Source organism: Patiria miniata, unplaced genomic scaffold (assembly GCF_015706575.1).
Source record: "Patiria miniata isolate m_02_andy unplaced genomic scaffold, ASM1570657v1 HiC_scaffold_7, whole genome shotgun sequence".
Lineage (NCBI taxonomy): Eukaryota > Metazoa > Echinodermata > Asteroidea > Valvatida > Asterinidae > Patiria > Patiria miniata.
In genome coordinates, this window is record NW_024037074.1 from 16,118,114 (window position 1) to 16,146,043 (window position 27,930).

Here is a 27,930-nt window from a genome sequence, read left to right on the forward strand (position 1 = left end):
AAGAGGGGATTTCCAATGATTGCTTTGTGGTCAAAATTTACCTGGAAAAAGAGTGGCTTAATTTATCCCCTGTGTCGAGAAGTCATTGGTTTTCCTGTATATCAGGGAATTCATGATTTTAACTTCCTGAAACAATGACTATACGAAGTTTAAAAAAATCAGCCGCCATAAAAGTCAGTATCAAACTGAAATTTCTTGTTTACATACGGAACAGGAAGCACAATGGTTATAAAAAATTGAATGTGTTTAATATTTTCATAAGTTGTGATCTGAGTGACTCACTTGTAATATTTCCAAAACAACTTTGTCCTCTTATTTGGGCACTTTTAGGAGACACCCACACGTGTTTAGTAATAGAAGTTATTTGGTGCTGCATGTAACACACTACCACATCCGATCTGCGCTAAGAGCCCATGGGATTTGTTGCTGGCTTTACTAGACTGCCGCCAGCGGTCCCTGAGGTGTCTCGACGCGCAGGCGCAATGACACGGCAAAGCGGTGACCTGAACCCGTCAAGTAGCCGCACATGTCATGATATGATCATGGCTTACAATATCCTTACTATAACTGGTGCTATGGTAAAGCAGCCAGCACTACATGAATGGAAGGCATATTTCTGTAAACACGACAGACAGAGGGATCGTTGTAAAACGGACAGCTCCATACCGCGACACACTTTTGCCACCGTTAATGATGATGATGATGATGGTCCAAAATGTCCGGTTCGATAGTTGAAAACGCGTTAAGTTTCTCTCGTTTGTCCTAAAGGAACCGTCGCTAAATTTCAAGTACTTTCATAACCCTTTGCGTTACTGTATTAACAATATTTTTTAAGTCGCACAAAGGGTGCTTGCATTTTGACATCCTTGTGTTGACATATTTTACGGTTGCATTGTTACCAGCAATTTTAGGCCAGCACTGGACAGCAGAAATCTTTTCCAACCAAGGCTTGCCTTACCGGTGGAGACCCCGCGAGACCAACGAAGCGACTTCTCCGGACTTTTTCTGGGCAACCGTTTGTCGATCGGTTTTGCCATCGCGAGGCCGCGGACTCCGTGGATGAATTAGTGGAGCAGCGTGATGGAGCACTCACTGTACGGGGGCGGCACGGCGCCAGTCCTGCACCACTACCCTGGTGGTTTGTCCACCAGCTCGCAACTCCAACATGCGTCTTACCAGGTGATTATCTCTATCTATCTATATTGCAAACAAAAGCAACATTCTTTTCGATCCATTTTTTTTTTCGGGGGGGGGGGGTTAACATTACAATGCGTTTTGCACTAATTGTTGATAAATGTATCAAACTATCATTGTACGTACTTAGTGCACTCACCCACTCAAATAATATTATTAGTCATGTTAGAAATAATATTCCTGTATAACTTAAATCAATACATATATTTATATAGTGTAACACACTTTACTAAAATATTTAATTCACCAACAAGATTTTTTCACCATGCACATTGCGAAGCCATAGCCGTGATTACTGCCACAGGAAGATATGCTAAATATACCTACAGTGTCATTTCATTTAGGTGTTATAATGGCATTGCAATATTATGCCATGGCATAAAATGATGCACTAGAACGAATGTGCACCCAGCAAATTCAGGAATTGTTACTGCAAGAGGAAAATGTCTATACTGTATTCATTATGAATCATTGCAAATAGTGATGTTATTTAAAGTCTAAATTTAGAATGGCGTATTCATCGGAAATAAAAGGAGTGAGCGAACTTTGAGAAGGAAAAATTGTTCTGTGTGGGCCAAATATTTAAAGTGACATGATGTTATTGTAAATAAAAGTAACGATAGCAGACGGAGTTTGGCTAAAATGCAAGCTATGGCGTAGCTCGGTATTCAGACTATTAGTGAAAAGTATCAGAGTACTATTATGAAGGATATATATAGGAGTACAAAATAATTAGAGCATGTCTTAATATTATAAGTAGTAGTAGAAGTAGTAATAGTAGTAGTAGTAGTTCATGGCTTCTTCTCGGATATTATTACCTGCTCATTAATCCGTGTCTGAAACACAGTAGTGATGATATCGCGTATCGCCCATCCACTGCACTTTGTGTGATATGACATGGCTGGCGAGTCGTCCACACCACAAAACCAGATGTTTGCGAGCTTAAGATTTCATCTCCATCATCGGAATAATAACTTGTGCTTTCCTGACTTTCCGGTGACTTTAGATATTACACACAGCGTGTGTTTTTATTTTTAAGGGAGGGAATGATACAAGTTGGTGCGGGGTTCACTGGCTAGTTTCCACCGCGTCTACGTGTCTCTCGTCTCGCTACCAATTTGTCTTGAAAGGATTTAGACGAATAAAGCAAGGGCTTATTTTGCTTTTTCTCCCCCACCATTCAATCACAAGACACACTACCCAGTACCTTGTCAGTTTAAGTTGCAGGAAATACAATGATCCTGTGCCCGGGTTCTGGGCCTATTCAGAAATCTTGTTTCCGGTTTTGTTTCCATTCTGGTCGGACTCTCAAGTCCAGGGCCAGGGTCACGGGTTTTTGTCACGATGGGGCTGCATCTGGTTAGACTCCTCGGCCGTGGTTTGCTTCACATTGACCCACGAATCAACCGAGGCGGCCTGCTCCGGGAACGAAAACCAAGAAGCAAAATACCGGAGAGGCAGGAACTAATTCATTTGAAAAGTGCTCTTGATAAAGTTGAAGGCTTTACCCTTGGGCTTCGTGTCGAAGGAATGAATCTGACAAGTACATATTGCAGTCCGGGGAACCCGACTGAAAGTGTATTTCAATCGCACATACAGCGTCAATGTTATGAATATACATGTAGGTGGAGGAATTCACTGTATGCAGCGTTTAACCTCCAAATGAGCATCAAAATGAAAACACGTTCCTGAGCAAGTTGTGTATCTATCATGTATTGCAGGATGACATTACCCTTTCATTTGATTTCTAAGTTTACATTATGTGTCCTTCCACTTACACCTTAGTTGGCATTCTGTCTGTAACAGAATAAAAGTAAGATTTTTGAAGGTGTAGATTATGATAAAATATACCAGAAATTATGCATTGCACTAAAATGTCCACTTCCCATTGCTAGGTATTTAGTTTTGAAAACAAACTAAATGTAGAGCTTAATATTTGGTGGAGTTTCCTTGTAGTTTTAATCAATAATTTCAGTTTCAATGGCGTTATTACGCAATGAGTTTCTGTAGGGTTAGGTATGTAAAATAAAAAAAAAGGTTAAGCCAGCAGATTTCCTACGAAAGTTGCACGTGAATTTTGCGTCATAATCCGCTCGATTCCTGCTCAAAATAACCGCATTTGTTGGCAAATTTTCAGCTATTGAGGGTAGCTTCCTTTTTTGAAGCACTGGGCAGGCACGTTGGGAATAAAATAGAGCTCAGGAAACCAGAATTATTTCCTCTTTGGAGTTAAACACAAAGAAGAAAATGCCATCGATTGCAATCACGAGATGGTGAGATGTTGATGTTATCAAAAAACCGCTGCGATGTCGCAAAACAATGCACTTTTGTGAAACATTCTTTGGAAACATAAACCCCTGTGGTTATTTTGGGTCGTATTTGAGGCACTTTGAAAACGAACTATATTTAGAGGGGAAAAAGTGTGAACATTGCTAGTACAAAGTTTAAGAGCAATACAGAGAGAATGGAATCACATTTTGTTGTGTTTAAGTTAAACTTGCACTGTAGTGTAAGTGAATACAGAGATAGTAAACTTCGAACTCCGCAAATCAGCAAAATGGTTAGATAAAAAGAACGTCTCTGGCCGATATACCTGTAAAAAACATTACTATACTAGACCCTGTTCAAGCCGATACATACAGGTAAAAAATAATACAAATGTCCTGTTTCGGGTGAAATTTGTAGTCTCTTCAATTCTTGTCGTTTTGTTTTGTTAGTTTCTTCTTTTAGATCGCTCTTTAATGATAGTCTTTAATTCAGCCGTCCATTGTTACTTGAGTCACCTTTTAACACGACTCTGCCATCAGTTCAAGCATAATCAAGCTGATTTAAATATTGTGATCGTAAAACCGACTGATTTCGCGGCCACGAGCTTCCCACAAATTCTCCCCCGATCTCGGCCTTGGCTAACATCGACAGTTTACGACAAATTTTACCATGGTTTTTACCAACCACCAAACCAACTTATTTCCCTGCCCGTGAACCGACAGTTCACACCGCCTCTTACCCTATAACTCGGGCCGAGTTCGCGACGTCGCCATTCACCGCATTTGTCCCGCCCCGTCACGGGCCCGCCGCCGCTAAACGACACTGACATTTGCGCGCCTCGGACGGAATGAAATTTTTATTATTTAAAAGATTTATTGTCTCACGTTAATTTATTCCCGCGAAACGGTACCTTTTGAAGTGTTTTACTGGACTGTCTTCAAGGTGCACTTTTTGGGCAAGGTCTAAACCTGTTATGTACTGTACTAGTTAGTAACTGTACACATTGTTCTTAGATTTGCGGTCTTTTAATATTGTCTTTTTTTACCTTGCGGTTTACACTGAAGTTTCAAAGATAATGTAAAAGTTTTCATGAAAGTATATACCACATATGTTTTGCCATAAAGCCCAATTACAACATACAACACGTGACAAATAATGAATTATCAAAATGACAAAACACCCGACCTGTGTTGGAAACTATCCTGAGTTGACGATTGTTTAAATCTAACCGGATCACATTTCAGCTCTGTGGATAGTACACTTTTGGAGAAAACAGTGAAAAACCATGCACGACCTATTGGCCACGAAACACAATTTCGTCCACAGCACTCTTTATTTCCAACTGATCGAAGAAAATCACCTACACACGGTATAACATTTCTTGATTTCATCTAAATGACAGCAAGCCAGACGGAATGATTTCACGGGGTGTTCAGTACCAGTACGATCTTTTATCCAAGTAAGGCTTTTTTATAATAATTCGGTACTAATCGGTAGGTTACTTTTGGGCTAAATATAAAATGATCTTACAATGCATATGCCTTTAAGTAACCGTGTAACCATTATATTGTGCAACCGTTATATATATTGTGCATGATTCATACTATAATTCCTCTTTATAATAACTGACCACAATTTTGAGAAACTCCGGAAGAGTGATTGCATCTCTTCATATTATGAATGGAAATGCTAGTTGCCCTCGACCTTGTGTTGTCATAGATCATGAAATGGGCGGATATACCATTCAAGGTAATATACATTTGCAAGCATCAAAATACAAAACTACCAAATATTATAAAATACCTTACTTGATTCAAGTTGACTGTAAGTGAATAACAGTCTCAAGCATCTTTGAAATCATGGCACCTGATTTTGGCTGTCATTTTCAAGAATCAAGATGAGTGGAATTTTTGTATTAATTTCTAGTGATCGGCTGGTCATCGTTGGAGAAAACTGCTTTTTTTTTAAATACTGCCCCATTTACCAAATCTAGTTAGTCCACATTTTGTTTGCAATTGTTAACACGTACATCCGTGAATGAGTACAAGCCAGCTAGTCTGGTTCCCTGACCTGACAATTCCCAGACGTCTACAAATTGCTCTGTTTCGCCTGAAGTAGGGCCAGAGAACCAGACTACAGGAACAGCAATTCTTTTCTTGGTTTTCCCAGCATCTATGAACACAACACTTTAAACAGGCTCAGTGTAACAATACTTGCTATAAATAAAATATACTAACCCCAAATCTATCAAATTGCTGCAAAACAAAATGTTATATTAGGCCTATATAGACCTATTACCTTCAAAGGGGTATGGACATCATTTGAAATTCACAAAATGTTTATTGCAAAATCAAGTATAAACGTATTTTATCTCAGAACACTTTTTAACATAAGTCCATGTTTTGGTATAGAAGTTGTCAATAATTAACATTAACTCGAAATGTCAGACTGTGCTGAACATTTCTTTTATGCAACGAACATGCACTGGAATGATATCCTGTAGAGTATTGAATCAAAGATAATTTCCAGAAAAAAAAGGAGAGGAAGATTTGCCTCTTGAAGATTTTCCATCATCACCCATTAGGGAAATGGGGTATTTTCTTGTCAAAAGGGAGATGGCATCGTTACCTGATGCGTCTTTGTTTGTGGTGTTTGAAATGAGGGGAAAGCGACCCTTGCCCGAGTTGTCCAGCTGCCATCATCGATATCAAATCCTGTCCTCATTTTTAGAAAACGGTGGGCAAGGTAACACAGGTCAAGCATTTTGATTGAACTGAGAGACTGTGGCTGTGGTTTCGAGCCTTGAAAGTACAGTCATGAATATCCAATACTGCAGCTTACTGTGTCGGGCCTGATGCTGGAGCCGGATTTCAGAAATGGCCATTATTGATGCTCATCGTTTTATCAGTTTACCGCAATTTCTATCAATGCAACTTTCTCTTCCATTATTTCTCATCAAAATAAGAACCAGATTTTCAGCAATGTAGGCTCATTCATTTAACGTCAGCACTGACTTCATTAATTAGCATTTTCTCGTTTGATTTTTTTCCTGCGGTTACTGCATGTACAGGGCAACGCAAAATGGTTACAACGAAATGTCCCTCATCAAGCCAGCAATTAATGAATCTGAACTCAATAATGTTCTGAGAAAGGGTTTAGTGCTTTTTCATTGTTTTTAGCACAAGAAAATAACAGCTTTGAGAATTACTGCCACTTTGGTGTCGGGTCAGTACAAGCTCATGTCTGTTTGTGTGGGTGAGTTCTTGCTCATCTCGCGTGCAGGCTACCGGCAGCCCGTGCGTCCGGCGGCCTCCCCGATCCCATCTCCCAGTCTTCCCGGCGCTGGTGTCTTCCTCTCTTCGTTCTGTCATTCCGCAACAGCTCTCAACGTTCGTTCACAAATCTCACAGTCTCGCTCCGGAAACCATTACTCTGTACAAGTGTGGGCGATTCAGTTATTCTTGGCTTTAGGATTTTTGTTTTAAATGCTTGTAGGAGGAAGATCTGGTCTGGTGTTTCAACCGCGAAGGTCGGCTTTTTTGTGTAGGAAAAAAGTACGCGAGCCGCGGAACGCGACCCCGGATGTATTCTACAACATGCGAGCATATTACCGGCACCAGACCAAGGTCGAAATAACAAGGGCGACCTAGATCAATGAACAATAGCCCCCGCACTGTTGTTGTTCTTCGATATTATCTATCTTTGTTCCCAGCTTTTTGCCGTAAGATCAACTTGAAAGCTGCGATATGAGTTAAGGTGACCATAAGTTGTTATTTCATCGACACCGATTACTTGTCATTACAGAATATTTCCTGTATGTGTTGCTAGGTCTTTATCACTGATTTCTGTACACCTTTATGCACGAAATATAATTAAAGGGTACATGCAATGAATTTTTCTTGGGAAGATATTCTGTGCGACTTTCTCCTCCTCTTCAATGTATGAAAACTATTTGACATCCATTTTTGGTTAATTTTATTGAAAGTGCACTTGTTTAACCTTTTAAAATTGTCCATGCTTTTCCGGACAACCGATGGCGCTGTTGCTGTGACGTCATTTTAGGAAGACACTGTTCAGTTTACTGTTTTTGTGCTCAAATTGTTAGCCCAACAATTTACTCATTGAAAAAAGAATTGTGAAAACAAAATTTGCTCTTTGGCTTACCGCCAAGCCATGTAGGCCTACTGACACAACGAATCACTTTGAAAGAAAACGAAATGTTCGACTGTACAGCAAAATATCCAAAATTCTGGCCTTTTTTGGTGCAGAAGTAGCTGTAAATACTGAGGTTTCTGCCTAAATCGCATCACTCGTTTGCTCATGAATATGGAAATTCGCATTAATTAGCATACAAAACCAAAAAGGCACCAAAATAACCTTGAAATTGCAAAACGAAAATTGAAAATGAGGTTAAAATCAATGGGACACAAAGGTGTATTGTCAAAGATTGCATTAACAAAATTACATTGCATGGGCCCTTTAATGTCCTCTGAACTCTTACAAACTAAGAACACTGCCACCTTATAATGGGAAGCATATTGCTTGTGTCTATAGCTCCCAGCTTTTTTTTATAGGTCTCACTAAACTTTTCTTATTGGCATTTTCTGCTTATCAGCCCAATGCAATTAGGCTTATACAGTTCCCTTTTTTTCAGGCCTCGTTAATGGAATGATTTAGCGACACTGACAAAGTGGACTAATTATAGAACTCGTCAATTGAACGGTGCCTTGGGAATTGGTTGTAGTCATGTACGACCAAGTTCGTATGCGGAACCTTGTCGCTGAAAAAGGAAATTAAAATTATGACTTTTCTTCTGCATATTTTAGGTGTTTTAAGGGAAATAAAAAACATTAGGGCCTATACATCCGCGTTAAAGAATATATTTGACTATTTAAGGCGGGATGTATTTTTTTATGTACATGTAGCCTATACTTGTACGACAAAACATTCAGGCACATCATAGTGGCTTGCATCATCAAGTAACAAAATTACAAAATGACAATTTTGTCTTGTGTACGCCCGTTTGCTGCGTACAGAAGTTTTGCAAATGGTCATGTGTATTGATATATGTCTTGCTATTGCTTTGAATGTTATTTTTTTAAAAGTTTTTTAAGTGAGGTTTACGAATCAATGTGAGGAGTGACATTTCTTTTCTCGTTAATAAACTTTGCACTTAAATACTCAGTGTGATGCTCATTAATTTAATTATTTTCATTAGTTTGTCTTCTTTGTCTTTGTGCCCCGACTTCAAAATGAATTTACCTTTGGACCAAAACCTGGAAAGTATATTTCTCTCAAAATGTATCCCTAAATTATTGTCTTTTAATACATTGACATCAATCCACGATGTAGCACAATCCAATGCATAATCTATTTGCATCATCGCATTAAGTTCAAAACCAAAGTTTACCAAACATGCGTGAATATAAGGTCACTTGTAGCTCGGAAACATAACAAGTTTCTCTCTTTTTGACATACAGCGAGGGTTAACGAGTGCCTACTTGCCCTTGGGCAGTGTGCCCTACCAACCGTCCCACCAGCCCACCAGCCAGTACCACTCACTCCAACACGACTGGCCCGGCGTGCACGTGCCGAGCACCGCCGACCACTCAGGGAGCATCTCCGCCTCGCACACGGTAGGCAACATGACCATGTGCCACCCGACCACGCGTAATGACTATCTGACTATTACCTCACCAGCGCTGGTTGATGCGAGTAAAGTCCGTGGAGGAGGGACGGGAGGAGGCGAGGTTGGAGGCAGCGTGTCACCCGAGTCGGTACCCAGCCCGACGGGGCAGAATAACGGGGTGATGGACGGCGGTCGTGAGGACCACGCCTCGATGGAAAAAGGAAACCTCAAAAAGGGTAAATATGTCACCTCATTTGATGATTGATATACATTTTCTATGTTGGTATTACTAATTTGTTCTTCATCGTGTTCCTATTCATCATTTCATTCATCAACCTAAAGATTACTGCGGGGAAGCCTAAACGGATATCGAGGTACTGCACGTGCAAGAAAGAGTGGTATATCTTTTCGGTAATGCAGAGGACACTGCGCCCTTTAAGTTGATCAAACCGGAGTGTTCAAAACGTCGATTTAATCAGTTCTTCTCCGAACCACACACAATTCACCGAAGAGACAGGCCTACATGGTACTGGCAGGAAACTCCTCATCAATCCACTACATGTGCATCTATTCATTTTTTTTGCCTGGTTAATCGTGGTATGCTGCCGGGTATGTGCGTGCATTCTGCTCGGGGTACGAGTGCATTCTGTCAACGCCAGCTCTCGTGCATGTTCAGGGGGCAAGGGGGCATGGTGACAATTTTAGCCAGGGGTGGGGGCACTGTACCGGGCACAGTCACCACCCCTGGCGGCCCCTACCCACAGCTAGACTATACAAGTACTGTGTTATCACCAAAGGTACTTTATATCATGTCAAACGGAGCGATCCCTCCCACTGTTTCTGTTTGGTGTAAGGGATTACAGCGAATAGTTTCACCGTGTTCAAAACCATCTGGTGATCTCTTCTGGAGACTCCACCGGTTACAACTCCATCACGGACGGCGTAGAACATTACACTATACCAAACAAACATGCAAATCTCTCGATACGAAAATGGATTCTAAACTTAAAGGCTCCGGAGATCTTCTCAAACTTACTGTTTCAGTAAAATATTCGACATAATCCCTCTTTTGTATCGTTGAGATAGCTCTAACCTTAAGCAGAAGTCCATTCTGAAAATGTTCGTGTCTTCCAATTTGTTTTAACAATAAATTATAGGGTGAATAAAAGCACACGACATGAACTTCAATTCGGAAATTGAAATTATCATAACCTCCAGATATCATTATCTACAGTCGTGTAAATATAAGAAACCTGAAAACAATTAACCCGCAGTTTGCAATCCCACTTTAAAGTGTATCGTTGCGATGGTTGCACCACATTTGTTCTAATTGTGTCATAGGGCAATTATACTTAACATTTTACTTACGCAGTGTTTCATCAGGCATCTCAAACGAAAATATTCAAAAAGGGTGTCACCGTATCGAAAGCTCATTACATGGCATTTCTACGGTTAAACCCGTCTTAGTCCTCAAATTGTCAGTTCGACACGATCAATACAGTTGTGCACACAAAATATTCTTACGAACCAAACAAGAACGTTCCTAATTTTAAAACAAAAACAAAACTTTGACGAATGAATTTTTCTATAACATTAGTTTTCACATTTTGTCTTAACCAAGTATAATTTAAGTGGTGAATATCCAACTACTGTTGGACGGGTTGAGACTTGAGTAATACCGATTGCCTCCCATGCCTTCGGTATGCCCACATTTATATGAAAGCTTTGGAATGATGAAATCGTACAGACTATAACAATATTTTATTTGGTTCCTCAGTCTACTCATATCAGCCACGGACCTGTTTAACTACGCAGGGCACAAATTCTGACTTCGTTCCCATGTCTAGTCCCCTTCTCACTCTCTAGAACAGACATTTCATCTGTGCAAATCGGCACTGGTAATTTTTTGGCGAGCAAAAGTACAAGGGTCAGTGGAGACCCTGAACTTCACATCTCGGATGCCCCCCCCCCCCCATTCCATCGCCTTCGCTCGTTCATGGTGGATGACGATGAGAAGGAGAGACGGACCAGATGTTCTTGGCCGTGACTCGCCCCGGGCGCTTCTCTCTTGAAATGCCTCTTCTGTGTCCTCTGACGGCAATTTTTTTTTTGGTCAGATATTATGATGGAATTGGGTCGGCGAAAGAAAGGCCCAGGTCGATACCTCAGGCTATGGTGGCATCCATATTTTATTTACCTTACATCCGGACTTGTTAACGGGGTTCGTGATGTGGAAAGGTAGACTGAGAACATCCATGAATCGGTCTCTGACCCTGTGCACCGTGGCTATAGAGTCGACTCGTGCACATGCTTTGCAAACCATGTCAGTTTGTTTATAACTAAAGCGCCCTCTGACGGTAGCACTCCGACAATATCTATATATTGTTTTTTTCGTCAAGAAAGTGGAAATCGGTACATAATTACAAAGCAGTTTTAATGGTTACACTCTAAAAAATCTGAATCCAAATTTGCACAGTCCTTTTCCGGGTCAAATATGATTCCTTTTGGGGACCAAAATGGCATTTTCTAGGTCATTTTGACCCCCCAAAGTGTCAATTTTACCCGGAAAAGGACTGAGCAAATTGGAATCAGATTCGGGATAAACCTGACCTAGCAGTTGTTAAACTGTACACTTTAGCAAACCATTAGGTTTGAGGAGAAAACAGTCCAACTTGCACCCAGCTGACTGCTTTAAGCTGGGTTGCAAGGTGTGCCTTTTTCCAGTCACTATAATCTTTTTAATAAATATAATTGGAAAATGTGTCGCATATAACAGGGTGAATTAAATGTCCAAGCATAGTGCTGTGCTCTTCTCTGCGGCTTATTCTTGGAAAATTTCGCCTTCCATGCCGCCATCTTGGGTGATAGCGTTTGTGTTTTGTGATTCGTGTCAACATCAAAATTAGTCTTTCCCAAGTCGTCGTTCGTGTAACACTTCTCGTTGTGGTTCATTGTGAATGGCGATATTATGCAGCATCTAAAGCTTGTCTTGAAGAAATTCCATTCGTTTCACTTTCATTCCTGCTTTGTGTTACTTCATGATTTATGACAGGTCGGCCTCAATAAAATGCAGACCAAGAAATCAGCACGATTTTGTTTGTGGGGTGGGGGATTCCTCATGACTTGCTTTACGTTTCTGGCATCTTGGCGCGAAGCAAAGGTGTTCACTGGAGAGTGTTCTTTTTCAGAATCCCGCGTCTTTTCTTGGCGTTTTTATTGCCTCAGTAGCAATCAAATCAAAGACGAAGGACAGAACGTCGAGTAGTGCAGTAGCCGTGGCGAATATCAAACAGAGCTAGAGACTCGGGCGCCCGAGCAGGCCGTGCTCGAGCGGGGAAACCTAAATCTTCTCCGGACCGCGGTGAAATGTTAGCGTGGCTGCGAGCCGAAGTCTCGCCCGTGCTGTACCGCCGTGAATCACGGAGTAATATATGGCTCCCTGGGTATCTCCGTAACCCTGCGCTGTGTCTTCAACTCCGGACCTTTCCCCGACACTCTCTGCGAATGAACTGATTCCAAAACACGCATCCCTGGTCGTAAATCTGTCACTGTTTTCCGCGGATTTCTTTCAATTTTTGTTTACTACTGAGGTATACCTTTTGTATATAAAACAAAAAATGGTACGGGTCCAATTCGTGTTTCTGTTTGCGTGCATAGATATTTATTTGTCAATTGATATATTTCAGTGCTTGCTCTTGTGTTCAAGTTAGGTTGATTTTTTTAGGGAAGGAAAATAACATAATCAGGTTATTTTACATAGATGGGAACAACAGTGACACATGCTCATGAACACACACCAAAGCTGTACCTGGTTTAATTTGGCCAACGGTTATGCATGTCCAACACCGTTAATATTAATGTTGGCTGAGCTGAACGCACACAAGCGTACCTAATGTTGGAAACTGCTAGGTTATGGACTTTATGCGCGAGTCGGTCATATTAAATTAAAATCGAAGTAAAAATTTCATTTTTGGGAACTTACGAAGAGAAATAAATGCAATGACAGAAAGTATGTTACAAATAAATACCAGTCTGCTCAGATGAATAAATTAAAATTTGTGATCAAACATACCCTAACGTTTAGAATGCATAAATAGTCTGGCACCATCCCATTCAACAGTTCACAATTTACAAAATACATTCAGGGAACACGACAAAATGGCCTCCTCGCGAATAAGGTCCATAGGTTCTACTGTGCATTTAACAGAGAAAGGATCATAAATGTCTGCTAATACTCAATAGACTTGTCCAGTTCACAGCCATGTCAAGTGCTTTGCATGAAATCCGAAAGAAGCCCCCCAAAAAGAGTTTGTGAGTTCAGTCACACCAAAGAACAAATACACAGGACCTCGTTTCAACAAACAACACTCCAATTACAGCATGAAATGTGGGAGAAAAGAACAAAACATCTAGGCTACGCATCACTCGTCAATCTCTCAGTTAAAGGTGCGCAAAGAACTATGCATGTATGTCACTTGACGGTTTATGCTGTAGGCTACAGCACATATCCTATTCGGTTGTTTTAAAGAGAAAAAAACGAAGAAGACGAAGCGTCCCACCTGAGACATACGCACACAAAATTTGCCGAAAACGGGCTGAGTTTTGCTGCTCACAGACGGCCAAGACATTATGCACAAGGAAACCATGTTTGATCGTGTTCCCTGAATCTATTTTATAACTTGTAAACTGTTGAATATGATGATGCCAGACTATTTTGCGTCCCACGCCTCACTTACAATTGTTGTTTAATGTGGCTTTAAACATTAGTGTGTGTTTATTCACAAATATTCATTAGAGCGGACTGGTATTAATCTGTAATGAACCTTTATTTCATTTCCTTGCAATTAAACTTTATTTCTCAAGTTCCAAAAATGACGAATTGACCTCGCTTTCAAATTGATATGGCCGACACGTGAATAAGGTGTATGCCATCCCTCTTTGCACCTAATACACCAATTGACTGACGCACACGACTGTCACTTGTGAATTAGGCTGGTTACCTAATTCAGTGAGATCACTGACTGATTGCCACAGGAGGTTCGCGTATTCATGTAGGCCTACATCACGTAGCATCTACACCACATGTGCATTAGTCTGGCGCCGCTTGTTTCATGTACGTTCACGAGACACGTGTAGGCAATAACAAATTAAGTCAAGTCTCAAGTTCTTCGTGTCTTAAGCGCCTTGAACGTCATTTTGAAGGATTTGGCGCTATATAAGAATATTATTATTATACGAAACGCTAGTAACAAAGAATACACAAAAGTTTCACTCATGCATATCACAGCAAAACAAAAGTATTGCCCTCCAAGATGGCTGCTACGCATTATGGGTATGTTCTACGTGTGTTTGAACCATTTTGAATCAATACGGTCGGTTCACAATAGTGCGCCTCCAAGAGTTTGCAACGTGTTGGCCAATCATAATGCGCAAAATCGGTCGACCCAATGCGCGTTTGGAAAAGGTCGACTGATTTCGCGCATTGTGATTGGCCAACGCGTTGCAAACTCTTGAAGGCGTACTATTGTGAATCGCCCGTATTGAATCGGATTTTGTGTGCTCTGTGACCAGCTTTATTAGGCTTCCCTTGTTTGGTTTCCTGGTGTGTTTTTTTAAGTTGCCAGTTGATTGTATACATGAGTGAACAATGTCTCTTCCTCTTGAGTAGGCAGGGACAATGTCACGGTGATCACATGTCAATTACCACATTCAGAATGTTGTAATGGATAGCCCAGGTATAATGTCTACCAGACACACGGATGACATACACTGATGTCGCTGCACTGGGAACGTGCTGATGCAGTGGTTAGAATCGAATACCAAAATGTGTAAAAAAGTCCATTCTTCTAATATGTTCACGTCGACGTAATATTGATCACTTTAATTTGTTATCAATTGTTAACAGTTATAAGAGTTACCCAATTGAGACTAAAAGTCACAAAATGCGAAATTAGACCAGAAAATAAACAACCCACTTTATGCAGTTGGCTGCATGTCTTCATGCGAGACGTACACTCTAAAAAATCCCTGGTCAGATTTGACCTGGATTTCAGGTCAAAATTTGACCTGACATCTTACCAGGTTAAAATGACACTTTTCTGGGTCAAAATGAAATTTTTCGGGTAAAAAATGACACAGAATAGTGTCATTTTGACTTTAAAAACCGTCATTTTGACCTGGAAATGTGTCAGGTCAAAAATGACGCACAATAGTATCATTTTGACTTGGAAAACAGTCATTTTGACCCGGAAATGTGTCAGGTCAGAAATGACCCAGAATAGTGTCAATTTGACTTGAAAAACAGTCATTTGATCTGGAAATGTGTCAAGTCATATATGACCTGAAATTCAGGTCAAATCTGACCCAGGACATTTTATTAGAGTGACGATATTCGTAATATGACTCTTACAAAACCTGATATTTTGGCCCTCAAACTATTTTCCCAGTAGTGTCAACTCAGAAGAAGCATACCGCATCATCGTTCATATTTAAGTGAGGATTATGATATAACTGGTGGAGCTTTGATATAAACTCAAAATTAATGTAACAATGTTGCCTTGGTATTAAAAAAAAATATTCAATTTTGAGTATTGAAGAAACGTTATATCGAGATAGGTATAGGCCCTTTATACCAGATTGTTTTCACATTGTATGTTATCATGGGAAGGAGTGTAAAAATGGTAAACACGGGTTATATTTTGAGCAATGGCATCAGTGACACCACACGGCTTCTGTACACAAGGGATACCCCTATTACGGACTTAAAGACCGAGACGAGACGAAGCCAGCGTAATCCCACCAACACATGGGCCGTGGTGTACGGCCGATTCTCGGGCGAGTGTGTGTCAGACGGACGGCCCACTCATGGGGCCCGCGTCAAATCGCACTCCGATGCAGGCCTTAAAAAAAACTTGGAAGGCTCGGTCGAACTGAACCTTTTGGGGAGCTCGAGTTGCTATGTACACTGCCAAATAAACCTGTGGGTTAATCCTCGATGACAGACGATTGGGAACAAATCCTACCAGGCATCTGTCTTGTGGTTAATCTCGAGGCAAGGGAGAAAAATATGGTTGGAAACGAAAGTGAATTTTTGAGGGGGTGAAAAATGAAATCGGTCAGAGTCGTGCCTGGGGCGAAATTAGCCGGGGTGCGCCGAAAAATGACACCGCTAGTTTTTTATCCGCATGTGTTTAGGCTAGGATCACTATTTCCTACGCGGGCAAGAAGTACACATATAAACGCTGATATTTTTCTGACATACAATGTACATTATTGCATTGGTATATTACACATTTTGAATCCGCATAAGAAGGTATTTAGAGTTTATATTATAGAGAAATGTTTACAGTGTCTTGACATCCCAAGAAAGCACAAAACATGCGCTAGTTCCGTCCTCTGTTGTTTACCATTCAAAATCTCGCGAGAATTGCCGTGAGACCAGCAATCATACGCAAATTACAAGGAGCAGCGAAATCGCTTGACTCCAATTCAGAGTCAATGATAAAAACAGTTCTTATAACTCTGTGCATTGCACGATAAAGTATGGTATAGACACTCTACGCTATATGCGATCCAGGGGTTTTGAGAAAATGTTAATACATGCAACAATCGTCGGGTGGTTGTAGTTTTCCCAGTGGTATAAAAAAGCAGCCCAAAAACCACGTATACGGGGAAATATGGGCATTTGCTGCCACCATCTAAACCCACAGATGTTCGCTTCACCGAAAATGTCGACGTTGTGTCTCTGCCAATTTGAGAGTTCCTCGGTTTTGGAGATAACCTCGCTGACCTTCTGTCAAATCGTAATGAAATTGCGCGGAGAGCAAGTTGTTGTCAACACCGTCAGATGTTGGGGGGAAAAGCTTTACCGTAAAAAAGGGGACGAGGTTCTTTGCAATAGAAAGGCGACTGGAGCCAGAGACTAGTCCGGTAAATCTCCAGAATTTCTCTAGCTTAGGAAAAGGAGATTTCTGTACACGTTTTGCTAATGTTATAGGAAAACAAATGAAAAGTGTGATTTGCGTCAGCAATAGACGTTTCAGTCATGTTCTCTGTAAGCTGTATCCAATAACAGTACTGAATGATGGTATTTTTTGTGCAATGGAAAGGAACTAGAAGTATTTTTTTCCCATCTATTGCAAGGCCATCACTTTTCCGACGATGCTTTGTTTGTGCCCTGTTTGTGCTTTGTTGATCTTTTACTGACAGAGGTTTCCCCAAAACAAAGAAATCAGCTGGATTGGTCAGAACAAAATGATATCTTTCAGGGTCAGAGAGTCCCTCCCCTATTTCATCGCCACCAGGTGTGTGCGTCCCCTTCGATATCTTTCATAGGAAATTGATAATATTAATAACATCCGCCCAAATCTCCCGAGTCTGGGAGACAGAGAGCCGTATGGGCTCGCAGCCCCACGCTGGACCTGCAGATAAATCATAATACCCAGAAAGTGAATTTATTGTTTCACGATATTTCGTATCGTGACCTCTCGTTAGCTCTGGTAGTATGTGCGTATCATGTACCACCCCACCGCGTATGGGGGATTTATCTCGCAAAGTACATCCGACCATTATAGCCTTTGTACGTTGCAAGCCACTGTTCCTCTTCCGTTAACATCGAAGAACGCCCGAATAATTATCTTTTGAAATAAGAATTTGTTTTAACTACAATTATTCGAAGGTACTGATTTTTTAAGAAGAGCTATTGTTCATTATAATTCCCGTGAACTGAAGACGTATAGTTGATGTACATGTACATGGTTGACTTCTTGATTTGAAAAGCCGATAAATACTGGTACGTGTCTGCGAAATATTCTGTGTGTGGTAAATTTCAAGCTTTTGAAGCGACTTTTAAACATAAAAAAGCAAACCGTATTGCTATTATATGCACTCATCAGCTTGTTTAACTTTATACAGTTTTGTCATTTTTTTTAAGGTAGATATATATATTTTATTTCTATTCTAAACGAAAATGCAAGCGTTTTGACTGTTAATATCTTTTTCTATAATGTTTATTCTAAATAAAGATGAAAGACACAAGAATACGTTTTGGATCATGTCCTTAAAAAAGAAGCAAAAATGTCGCCTACCCGTCAGTTCTCAATGCAGCCCCTCGCATTGTACTGAAATGCCTCAAAACTCACTGCAACATGTACCTCAATCGTTTTATAATATGTCAGAGGCTTTCTGTATCAAATCTAGCTGGTAAGAGTCACAGAAATGGTCATGGGTGAGTGGCGGCGTTTCAGCACCCCGCAATAAACGTCTAGGCAGGCCATGTGTGTGTGTGTTTTGTACCACGTTTCTCCACTGGATCATATCTGTAAATAGTGCACACACACATGGCGGACGAGCATTTTGCCAGCGCGTCGTGTTTGGTAATTATCATGGGGGCCCTGGGTCGAGGTCGCCCACGCGTGGATGGCTGTGGGGCCGCTGCCGATCTCTCTGCCGCAACGAATTCTTAAATTTATTTAAAACTGTACTGTTAACCCGTTCCATTGTTTACCTCAGATTTTGAGCGAACAGAAAAGTAGAATCTCGGGTCGAATTTCTAACGCTTGTAAAAATAGGCAGCAAAATACTCAACTGAGAATTTGTCAGTGCATTAAAGAGCTGCTATTTATCCAAGGGTGATTTCAGAGCCAAATTTTCGGTGCCAACCGGCCTTACCCCTTCTACTTATTTAATTTGATTGGAGGCGTTTCCCCTTTGGGCCCCTCCCCCAGAGCTGCCCTTGAATTTGTCTAGGCTCCCCTCAACACGAAAGTGAGAATCTGATTGCTCCCCTTATTTTTAGTTCTAAGTTGATTTTTTCCATCAATTTTAAATTTTATTAACCGTCAATTTTTTTTTAAATACAAACCCAAATCGACGCGTAATACAGCCATTTTTCACAGGACCGTACGCCAAAACATTCCAACTACTGCATGAGATAATTACATTAAAAACGACGATCATGTGAAAAGACCCAAATGCGTGGAGTAAAATAGATTTCTTTGTGAATTTGATTTCAAACACCGTTAAAGGATTTTGAGGGCGGTGTTGACCTACAACCGGATCTCCCTTAGCGGAAAATTTCTCACAGAACCAGTGCCGAAACGTCCGGCCGTGTAGGTGACACGATCTTGGGGGAAAGACATAAGAGTGTGTGCCCGCGAGCGACTTGCGAAAGCTATACCCGCAGAAACCTAATCGGCACATTCAACACAACCGAAACTTGTCGCACCAACAAGTTAATGATGTAATGAGGTAACGTCATATCATTTGGCTTCTCAGTATCCAAAATAATTGGGACAAATTATAACCCAAACAAACACTCGGCAAAACACACCGCGGCCGACACTGAGTAATTTCAGTGTGGCACGCGTCACGAGACCGCACGACCGGCCCACTGCCAACACCCCGCGTACATATTTTTCACCTTCCCATTTTCTCTGTCCTCGTTCGTTTTTTTTTTAACTCCCACAACTCGCTACTCAGTGCCCTTAAATTTTTACACCGCCGTTTATGACGCTGTGAAAACAATAAAAGGTATTTAGCCGATTAATAGTCAGAAAGTGGCCTGGGCTGAGTTGAAACACACACAGATGTAACAGCATTAGGCATGTTGTATCAGCTGTTAGTTAGTGACGGGGCACGGCCGTGTCGGGCCCCGTAGTCGGCCGGTGCACCTGTGCCGTGTTGCCTGACTGACGGCGGGTTACTGCTCCCTTCAGAGTTTCACGGCGTCCCGCCGATTTCTCTCATTTTGTCCCCGGAATAATTCTTTGGGGAATGGGACTAAAATTATATTTCACAAGTTGAACATTCTTGGGATGCGTGTTGCGAGTTGTCGAGCCGCGACGCTGCAAGCCGCATGAGGGACGAACACTTTCACCGGAGTAATTTTGTTCTACTTGTCAAAGGCTTGTTAAAAATGCGGTAACTACTTTTTAACATGGAACTGGGAAAATCCCACAAGGGTTTTAAATGTTGCCTGAACGCTCTCTGAAAATTTACGAGAGCTTCAAATAGCTGTATCATTTTTAAAGTACATTGAGCAGATCCCATGAAAGAGCGTCAAATGCGAACAGAAAATGTGGAAATTAATGTCAAAATAATCATGATGATATGTATTTTTCCGGGGAAATTGGGTTTTCCAGTTGTCATGTTTGTGTAGCCAAATCCTCTTTTGCAAAACTATTGCAATTTATATAAAGGGAACGACAGCTCTTGTATTAAGATAAAGAAATGCGCACGCAAAATGTTTCAAAATCACGAAAAATACAGAGATCTGCGTAAAAGGGAAGATTTTTGGTTTTGCAGTTTGAACATCATTGACAGTAATTGGTCGAACACCCTTTTCTACAGGTGTAAGATTATCTCCAAACCAATGAAATTTATTTTATTCGTTTGTTTGTTGTTTGTTTGCTCCAGGCAATAATAGCGACCAGTGCTACAAACTCGACCTCAACTCGAAGCCGCGCAAGGAACGAACGGCGTTCACCAAAGACCAAATACGGGAGCTTGAGAACGAGTTCAACCACCACAACTACCTGACGCGCTTGCGCAGATACGAGATAGCGGTCACGCTCAACTTAACAGAACGACAGGTAAATACCCTTTGGAAATTGCAAGATTACACATCAAAAAGTTTGTTCAAAGTTTGGTGGCAATTTTTATCGTCATCTTTCATGAAGTTCCCTTTGGATTTTGCTCAATGCTTTTTGATACCAATATTGTATCAACTACAATGTATAAGGTACCAACTAAAATAATTTATTTTGTTGAAACGAAAATACGATTATGCTATTTGTTTACGATCACAGTCACAATACTGACAAGTTTGCATAATAGAGCAATAGTCGGGCAGTCTGGATTGAATTGAAGGTGTTAAAAGTTTTGGCTTATTGGTGAAATTTTTGGGAGGAAAATAGAAGAAAAGAATCCCTTAAGTTTTTACACATGCTTAAACCTCCCCCTGAACTACCCTTCGACTGCTCGTCATTCATTTCACTGTAGTAGGCCTAAATTGAATTTGACGAATATATTTCAATTTGAATTCAATTTGTTCGCGACGTATAGGCCTAAGACCTAAGTAATTACTGATGTGTGGTCAGGTAAGCGTCATGGTATTTCCCATAGCCCTTCACCTCCGATGGACCCCGGTTCGATTCCCGGCCGGTGCCCTATGTTGAAGATCGCTTGACGTTTTTAATTAATCCATGCCGTTGATAACCAGAGGTGCCCAGCCGTCTCTGCAATATCGCCGGACCCCACTTAGGCCTAATGCTATTGCCATTTGTCTGAAGTCATGATCCCCAGATCATCGGGATCCTACTTTTACAGATCCAATCAGCGGAAAAAAGAGAGGAAAAAATGAACATGGATAGCCAAAAGAAGGAATGGCCACACTTCACCTAACGCTCTGGCTCAGTTACATGCTCGATCCCCATCAGTCAGTGAGAACATTCGCGGCAAATTTCCCCGGGTTTTTCCCGCCTTTCACCAGCTCATTCATAATCCCTTTTCGGCTGTGACGCGATAATATAGCTCGGCCAACCGTCTGCTGAGGTTTTTTTTTATTACTCGAGCGTCGTTGATTAGCAAAAAAGTGCAATTCCGGTGGAGGGGTGAAGGGGGATCGGGAGGGGGATAGGCCGACCGGCTCTGGCCATGGCAAAGTTTAAGAGCTTTACCGTGTGAACTTTGCCTGATGTTGCCCGGTTCTCATGACTGCGTTTTAAACAAATTACTTTTTGAAGTGCTGTTAAGACGCACTGTACACTTGAGAATGATACGCTGGTTCCATGATGATACAAACAGTGCATTGATATTATTGCATCCCTTGCACTATGAAGCATTTTAATTATTGACGCCTAAAAATGAGCGCAAAAATGATCGTTCACCGAAATGTCACCAGTGATTTAAATGCCGCAAGGTCCGTTCGTATACCAATCAGGCCTAATCTAGGAACGAGGTGATTTCGCCGTTCAGCGACAACTTTGATTCGTGTTTCGTTTTCCGCTGGGCCACTCACTGTGTTTTTTTTTGTTTTGTTAGTTCTAAAATATCTGCAGTTTTCAAGTGAAAGTGTATTTTCATGTTTACCTACATTCACGTTTGTGAAAGAACCGGAATGATTTTTTTCTACAATAATGTGGCGTGGCTGCTCGTAGTATCAGTGACATGCAGTCCCCTATTGGAACGACATCAGAGGGTGCATGACTTTGAATCGTGAAGACACCTGGCGTAGTCAGTCCATGTCTCCCAATCCCCCCCCCCCCCCCCCCCTTCGGTTGTCTCCCTAACAGTAACAAGAAGCAGGGCTCAACACCCGCTACCACATCCGCTCTAGGGTCGTCGGGATCAACGAGAAAAACATCGCACCGCGACCTCCACGCGGCGGTTCCAATTTGAGAAACTGTTGCGTTGGCCATCAAGTGGTACTTGTCTAATCACGTCGAATTATTGAATCAAGCTGGCTTAGGTGAACCCGTAAATAACTACCCCTCGTTGGCCCTGTTTAACTTCCTATATTCTGACCCCTTTTTCCACCAACGAAATGAGGATATTGGATCAGATGGTTTTTTATTTGGAAAGGGGGATTGGCCGCAAATTTGCCAAAGGCGTTGCAAGATGGCGAGAATGAGTGAGCCCCGGTCCGACTTTTGCCCTAATTGTGATTCGTGTTATCATATCAGGGGTCATTTCAAAAGATCAGAAAGGGAAGTTGTCGGACACTTTTAAAAAATAATTTGATTTCTTTGATTTCCTGTCTGTGGCTTTTGCATCACGTACCAATCTGATTGCCAAAGAATAAGATGTTTAAAAGACTTATAGAGCAGTTGAACAATGCAAATGAATTGACACCCGGACGGTTTAACACTAAGATTTTGATATAATGTTTCATCTTTGCTGTTCAAAATAGCGGGTTATGTCTGTTTAAGATATTACGGGTAAAATTACGTGTTTTATTACTTAAGTACTTTGCTGTATGTGTTGTTTATTTTATTCCAAAGAAGTAAAAACAAAAATCTCAACGTTTGTCTCGAGCATGCGAGACGCAGTCGAAATACGACAGGACTTGTTACTCGCATAATATTCCCAAACTTATGACCCACCAATTTCTTTTGGAAGAAAAATGCAGCTTTTTGAGCCAGACATTCTTGGACCTTTTTGTCATTGCTAAAACAAGCAGTGATGTATGAAAGTTGCAATAATGTCGGCGGCGTTTTCACTCTGGACGATTAGGCAACTGTTCCGGCATTTCACTGTGTCTAATGCGACCCAGCTTTTCGTTTCTGTCTAGCAATGTTGGTAATATCAGTCGGGTGCACGTGGCTTCCATAATGTCAAGTTCATGGTATATAATATGGCAAGGATGCAAGTGTTGTTATCCTTTGGAGAATTCTGTCTTAAGATGGTGCTGGTGTAATCTGTGGATCTGGTGACTCACGGCATATCCATGCCCGCTGGCGCCCACCACTCCTCAGTGTGTCATTCGTCATGCAAGACGCCCAGGCACAAGACTTGAGCTCAAAAAGTTCGCTCTGCAAGCCAGCTAGCTAAACGCTGACATAACCGATCGCGCACGGCCGTTTGGGACACGAGGCCCCCGCCATATGTTGTTATGTCGTTCATTAACAACGGCAGGCAGACCGTGCAAGGGCGACTTGCGTCCCCGGGGAAACGCTCTTGGTCAACGGCGTGTTTCCTTGCCTTTACGGGGCCCGTGCCGCCGGCGCCATTACCGATACACTTAATTGGTCAAATTATAGTCTGTATTAACGGGGCGAGACGATCTGTATCGGGTTGACTCTCCGAAGAGACGAAAACAAGCGTGGATGAAATTTCATTTCGATTCGTGTTTGGCAACTTGGGCGACAATTTCAACTAATTGCAGTCGTCTCGTACTTGTCGTACTTTGTTCAGTTATTGGTCCGAAGAGACAAATGCGAGGACAAAAATATTGACGTCATTTTCAGAGACGGTCATGCTTTGTAGGTTTCGCTTAACGAAGTTTAGTGGACGGTGTCATGGTTTCGGTCTTCCATTCCAAATGTGTCTTCTTTGAGGACTTTTCGCAACACCCTATTGTTCTTTATTGAAGAAAAGGCCTCCTTGTTAACGTCGTGAAGGTTATGGGTCGGAGAACTTATTTTGCTGTGTTTGTAGTCAATATAATGATGTAATTTTAGAGGTTTCATTTCGATGAATGTCAGTAACGTGTTATTCAAATGTGCTTGGATAGCGCATTATTTTTAAGCCGCCTGCGTTTCGTCTTCGATTTGGAGGGAATTTTGAAAACGAAGATTTTTGGTTGTATTCTTTTCATCTGAAAATTAGATTTATTATTTACCAACAAGTAGAGATTTGAAGCAATCAATGGTCTCACAGACATGCAACTTTTTATCAGATGAGCTTTCTATGCCATTATATATTGAATAATAATGAAGAAAATCTTAGTAATTCATTCGTTTATTATGACTTCCTATTGCATGCTTGAAGTCAGTGGGACTTAGCTGTGCCTTCTTTTTCTAGACTGGCGCGTTCAGTCATTGCGGTATATGAAAACATGGTTTAGTCGGAGGAGCAAAATAGCCAAAATACTTTAGCTATCTGAAGTTAACACTAAGGAAAGAGTTGGAATTATGTAACAGAATCTAAGACTTATTTGTCCTTTGAGGAGCCAATAACTTCATTCGCACCTCGCCAGTCGGCGCTGGCTCGGCAACATTACGTGCCGTCGCTGCGTTAGCTGCCCGTCGAAATGACCGAATCCCCGGCCCATCAATCTTACTTGCACCGAATTAGTGTCACATCGCCTGCATTTATAGCATTCTCCTCTGATACGGCTGACATGGCGTGCTTAACCTCCGTCAATTTTGAGGGGACGAGTTGGGTTTTTTTCCTTGCGAGCCGTTGTTCTTCCTTCACCACTTGCAATTCTTTGAGTCCGGTGCGGGCGGCGTGGAAGGCAGTTTGAAGCCCCGAAATTAGGCCCCAAACGTGACTCCCCGTGCCCTTTGCCACATGTTTTACAAATTTTCCGCGGGTGACGGTTTTCGCCTGAAACATTTATGGCACCAAGGAAGAGAAACTTTGATTTATTCACACCATTAAGTTCTCGCAAACTGGGCAGCCGTAATCAGGTGAGCGCTGCACGTCTGATAGTAACCGAATACGCGCATTTGCAGGCGATACTTTTCGCGCCTCGCCCGTGAAATTTCCCAGGCGAGACATTTCTTTCCGTCAGAGGGAAAAAAAGATGATTCATCGCTGATTAGCTTAGGAAACTTTAAGAGAGACGACCGTCAGCTTTTTGCTGAAAGGTACCTGGAACCAGATCAGAAAATCTGATTGTGAACACCTTTTCGGCTATTAGTCTGCCAACCCTCTTTAAGCAAAGGGAGCCCTCAAGAGATATAAGGCAAATCATTAATTCATAGGTGGGGCCTATACGTACGAAAGAAAAGAACTTCAGTGTAAACACTGTGAACGGTTTTAAAAATTCAATTAATTGTCATATAAGAAGTCATAATTGTTAATGCCCTTGCAATGTCATTGTTCTGTGACGTACTGTTCCCTTGCATTTTTACCATTTCAGGTGATTTGAAAATGGTCCTTTCAGGGCCTACTGACACCTTTTGAAAACTGTAACGTTATTCTCTGCTTTGCACCTTTCTTAAGGTCAAGGTGTGGTTCCAGAATAGGCGCATGAAATGGAAGAGGTGCAAGGGAGCCCGCGAAAAGGACCTCGCCGAGAAACGCCTGCAAGCCATGGAGGCCAAACTGGGCCTACCGCCAGGCAGCTCTAGCGCCCTCACCGCCGGCGGAGCCACCATGCCCGGCCACGTCATCACGTCTAGGAACGGACTCAGCAGCCCGCCCGAGATGAACGGATACGAGGACAGTGGAGGGCTGAGCCCGCCCGACAGCTACGGCAATCCCGAGACGGACTTCAAGTGATGTGCTGGGACCGCGGGCCAGACTCATGTCGGAAACATGTGCCGCTTTCCTATATCACCTGTATCGCCAACCCTGCGAAGCTGCAGGACTGTAAATAAACTAGATTGTCGCCGTCGGAGAAATTCTTCAACTGCTTTATCATTTTGCAGATGGAAAAAAACTAGAGCCATTGGCTTTGAAAAGTGTTTCGCTTATAGCAGGTAGGGCCTATTGCTATAAGCGGTGATCGTGCCGAGCAGCAACCCACTCAAACATGGCCAAACCAGTTATGGTTTTGCACATTCTATCGACGACAGATTTAACATGAAATTTGTGAAAACACCGGTGAAAGTATAAACCCTGTGCAGTACCAATATGTAAACTTGTGTCCACGAAACTGCATCGTCTGACAATATTACGCGAGGCAGGGCCTACCGCCGGGTACCATACCATTGCACCCAGATTTGAGGAAAAGTGGACGCACCCATGCCCTGCTGGTACCCACGTTGCGAGTTATGTGACCAATCAGAGAAGCAACAAACTTATGTGGTGTTTCGTTACTTATCGGAGCATTAATGTTCTACCACAAACTCGTTGGGGATGATTATTGGAAATGGATGGTTCCTGTGCATGTGGCAACAGCCGCCATAAGTTTTGTGTCGCAATTAGGCCTAAAGAAAACGTGGTAAAGCTCATCACTTCCACGCAGTCCGTTTGGGAGTTCAATATTCTCACCAGACTACATTGTGTCTACATTTTGGCACCACTAAGGAAAGTGTACATACGTCTTGAGAAAAACAAATAACTGCAAGAGGGCACTTCGACCTCAACGAAACAAAGGCGTTTAGGGTAGGCCTGTAAGTTTATACTATGTGCGGCTATATAGGTTGCGCCTTTTGCCGACACTAAGTGATCGTATATTCTAAAGGATAAGTGTTGTTGGATGTACAAATTATCAAAGATTCGTCTTATGTAGAGTCATTAATTTAATTTTATCAGTACCATGTGTTTAAGGAGGTTGTGCAGCACTTGATTCATGACAATCAGTATTTTCAAATGCATTGTGCCATAAGTACATGTGTAAACGGAGTTAAAAAGTCACGCCTGTTTCGGGTTTAAACACGTGTGCTATTTCCGAATTTCACCTCGATTTTTTTTTCCAATTGCGATTTTCCCAGAAATATAACCCATTATATAACCCAAATATAACTTTTGAATGAGACATCGAAGGAAAAAAATAACTTTTAGTTATGAAATTATTTCTTTACCAAAATCGAATTCTTGGCTGCCAGACAATAATTCGGCAGGTCCATATTTGTGCGCAAAATGAAATTCCTTTTCAGAGGGTTGCAGACGTCCAAAATTGGTATTAAGTAGTTTTTTTCGTTAAAACAAAACATACAAATTGAAATTCGTTAGGAGGAAAAGATCCATTTTTTGAAGAGCACGGGACATCTTTAACTTAAAAGGCACCAAAAGTACAAGACAGTCGGGTATGAGCAAGTAGGCCTATGGGTCAAGTTGCAAGTGAAAGGGCGGGGGGGTTCCCAATTTCCAAAACTAAGAAAAGTAATACTTCGAAATTCACTATAAAGCAAACAGCAGCGCCGCTCTCCACTGTGTACTAACTTACGAGCAACCATATTTGGTTCCCAAGTCATGGGTTACCGATAACCTTTTGCACGGGACTTTGACCATGCAGGTTGCCTATGGGACGCCCTCCAGTGTTGGCCAATTTAAACAATTTAACACATTCTACAATTTATTCAGTTAGTACAGAAATTGCCTTTTGGATACACTACTAAGCATAGAAAATACAAATGTGTAACATACGATCCCAAGCGTAATACTTCATTGAATTATTTTTATTTACCTCAATTCACCTTATTATGTTTATATAAGTTATATTT

General features: G+C 41.6%; 1 protein-coding gene across 1 annotated transcript; it reads left to right on the plus strand.

Moving 5' to 3' along the window:
- Positions 1-562: 562 nt before the first annotated feature.
- On the plus strand, positions 563-27,925 carry LOC119746524 (homeobox protein MOX-1-like). Its single transcript, XM_038223500.1, has 4 exons — positions 563-1,179; positions 8,943-9,327; positions 20,507-20,682; positions 25,763-27,925. Exons 1-4 carry the CDS (start codon positions 1,081-1,083, stop codon positions 26,039-26,041), a joined length of 939 nt encoding a protein of 312 aa, XP_038079428.1. The 5' UTR covers positions 563-1,080; the 3' UTR covers positions 26,042-27,925.
- The last annotated feature ends 5 nt before the right edge of the window (positions 27,926-27,930 follow it).

Excerpts from the sequence above, each read along its gene's own strand:
- LOC119746524 (XM_038223500.1), top strand. The coding sequence starts at position 1,081 with ATGGAGCACTCACTGTACGGGGGCGGCACGGCGCCAGTCCTGCACCAC. Across the intron at positions 1,180-8,942 it reads TCCAACATGCGTCTTACCAG|CGAGGGTTAACGAGTGCCTA; the intron begins GTGATTATCTCT and ends TTTGACATACAG. Across the intron at positions 9,328-20,506 it reads AAAAGGAAACCTCAAAAAGG|GCAATAATAGCGACCAGTGC; the intron begins GTAAATATGTCA and ends TGTTTGCTCCAG.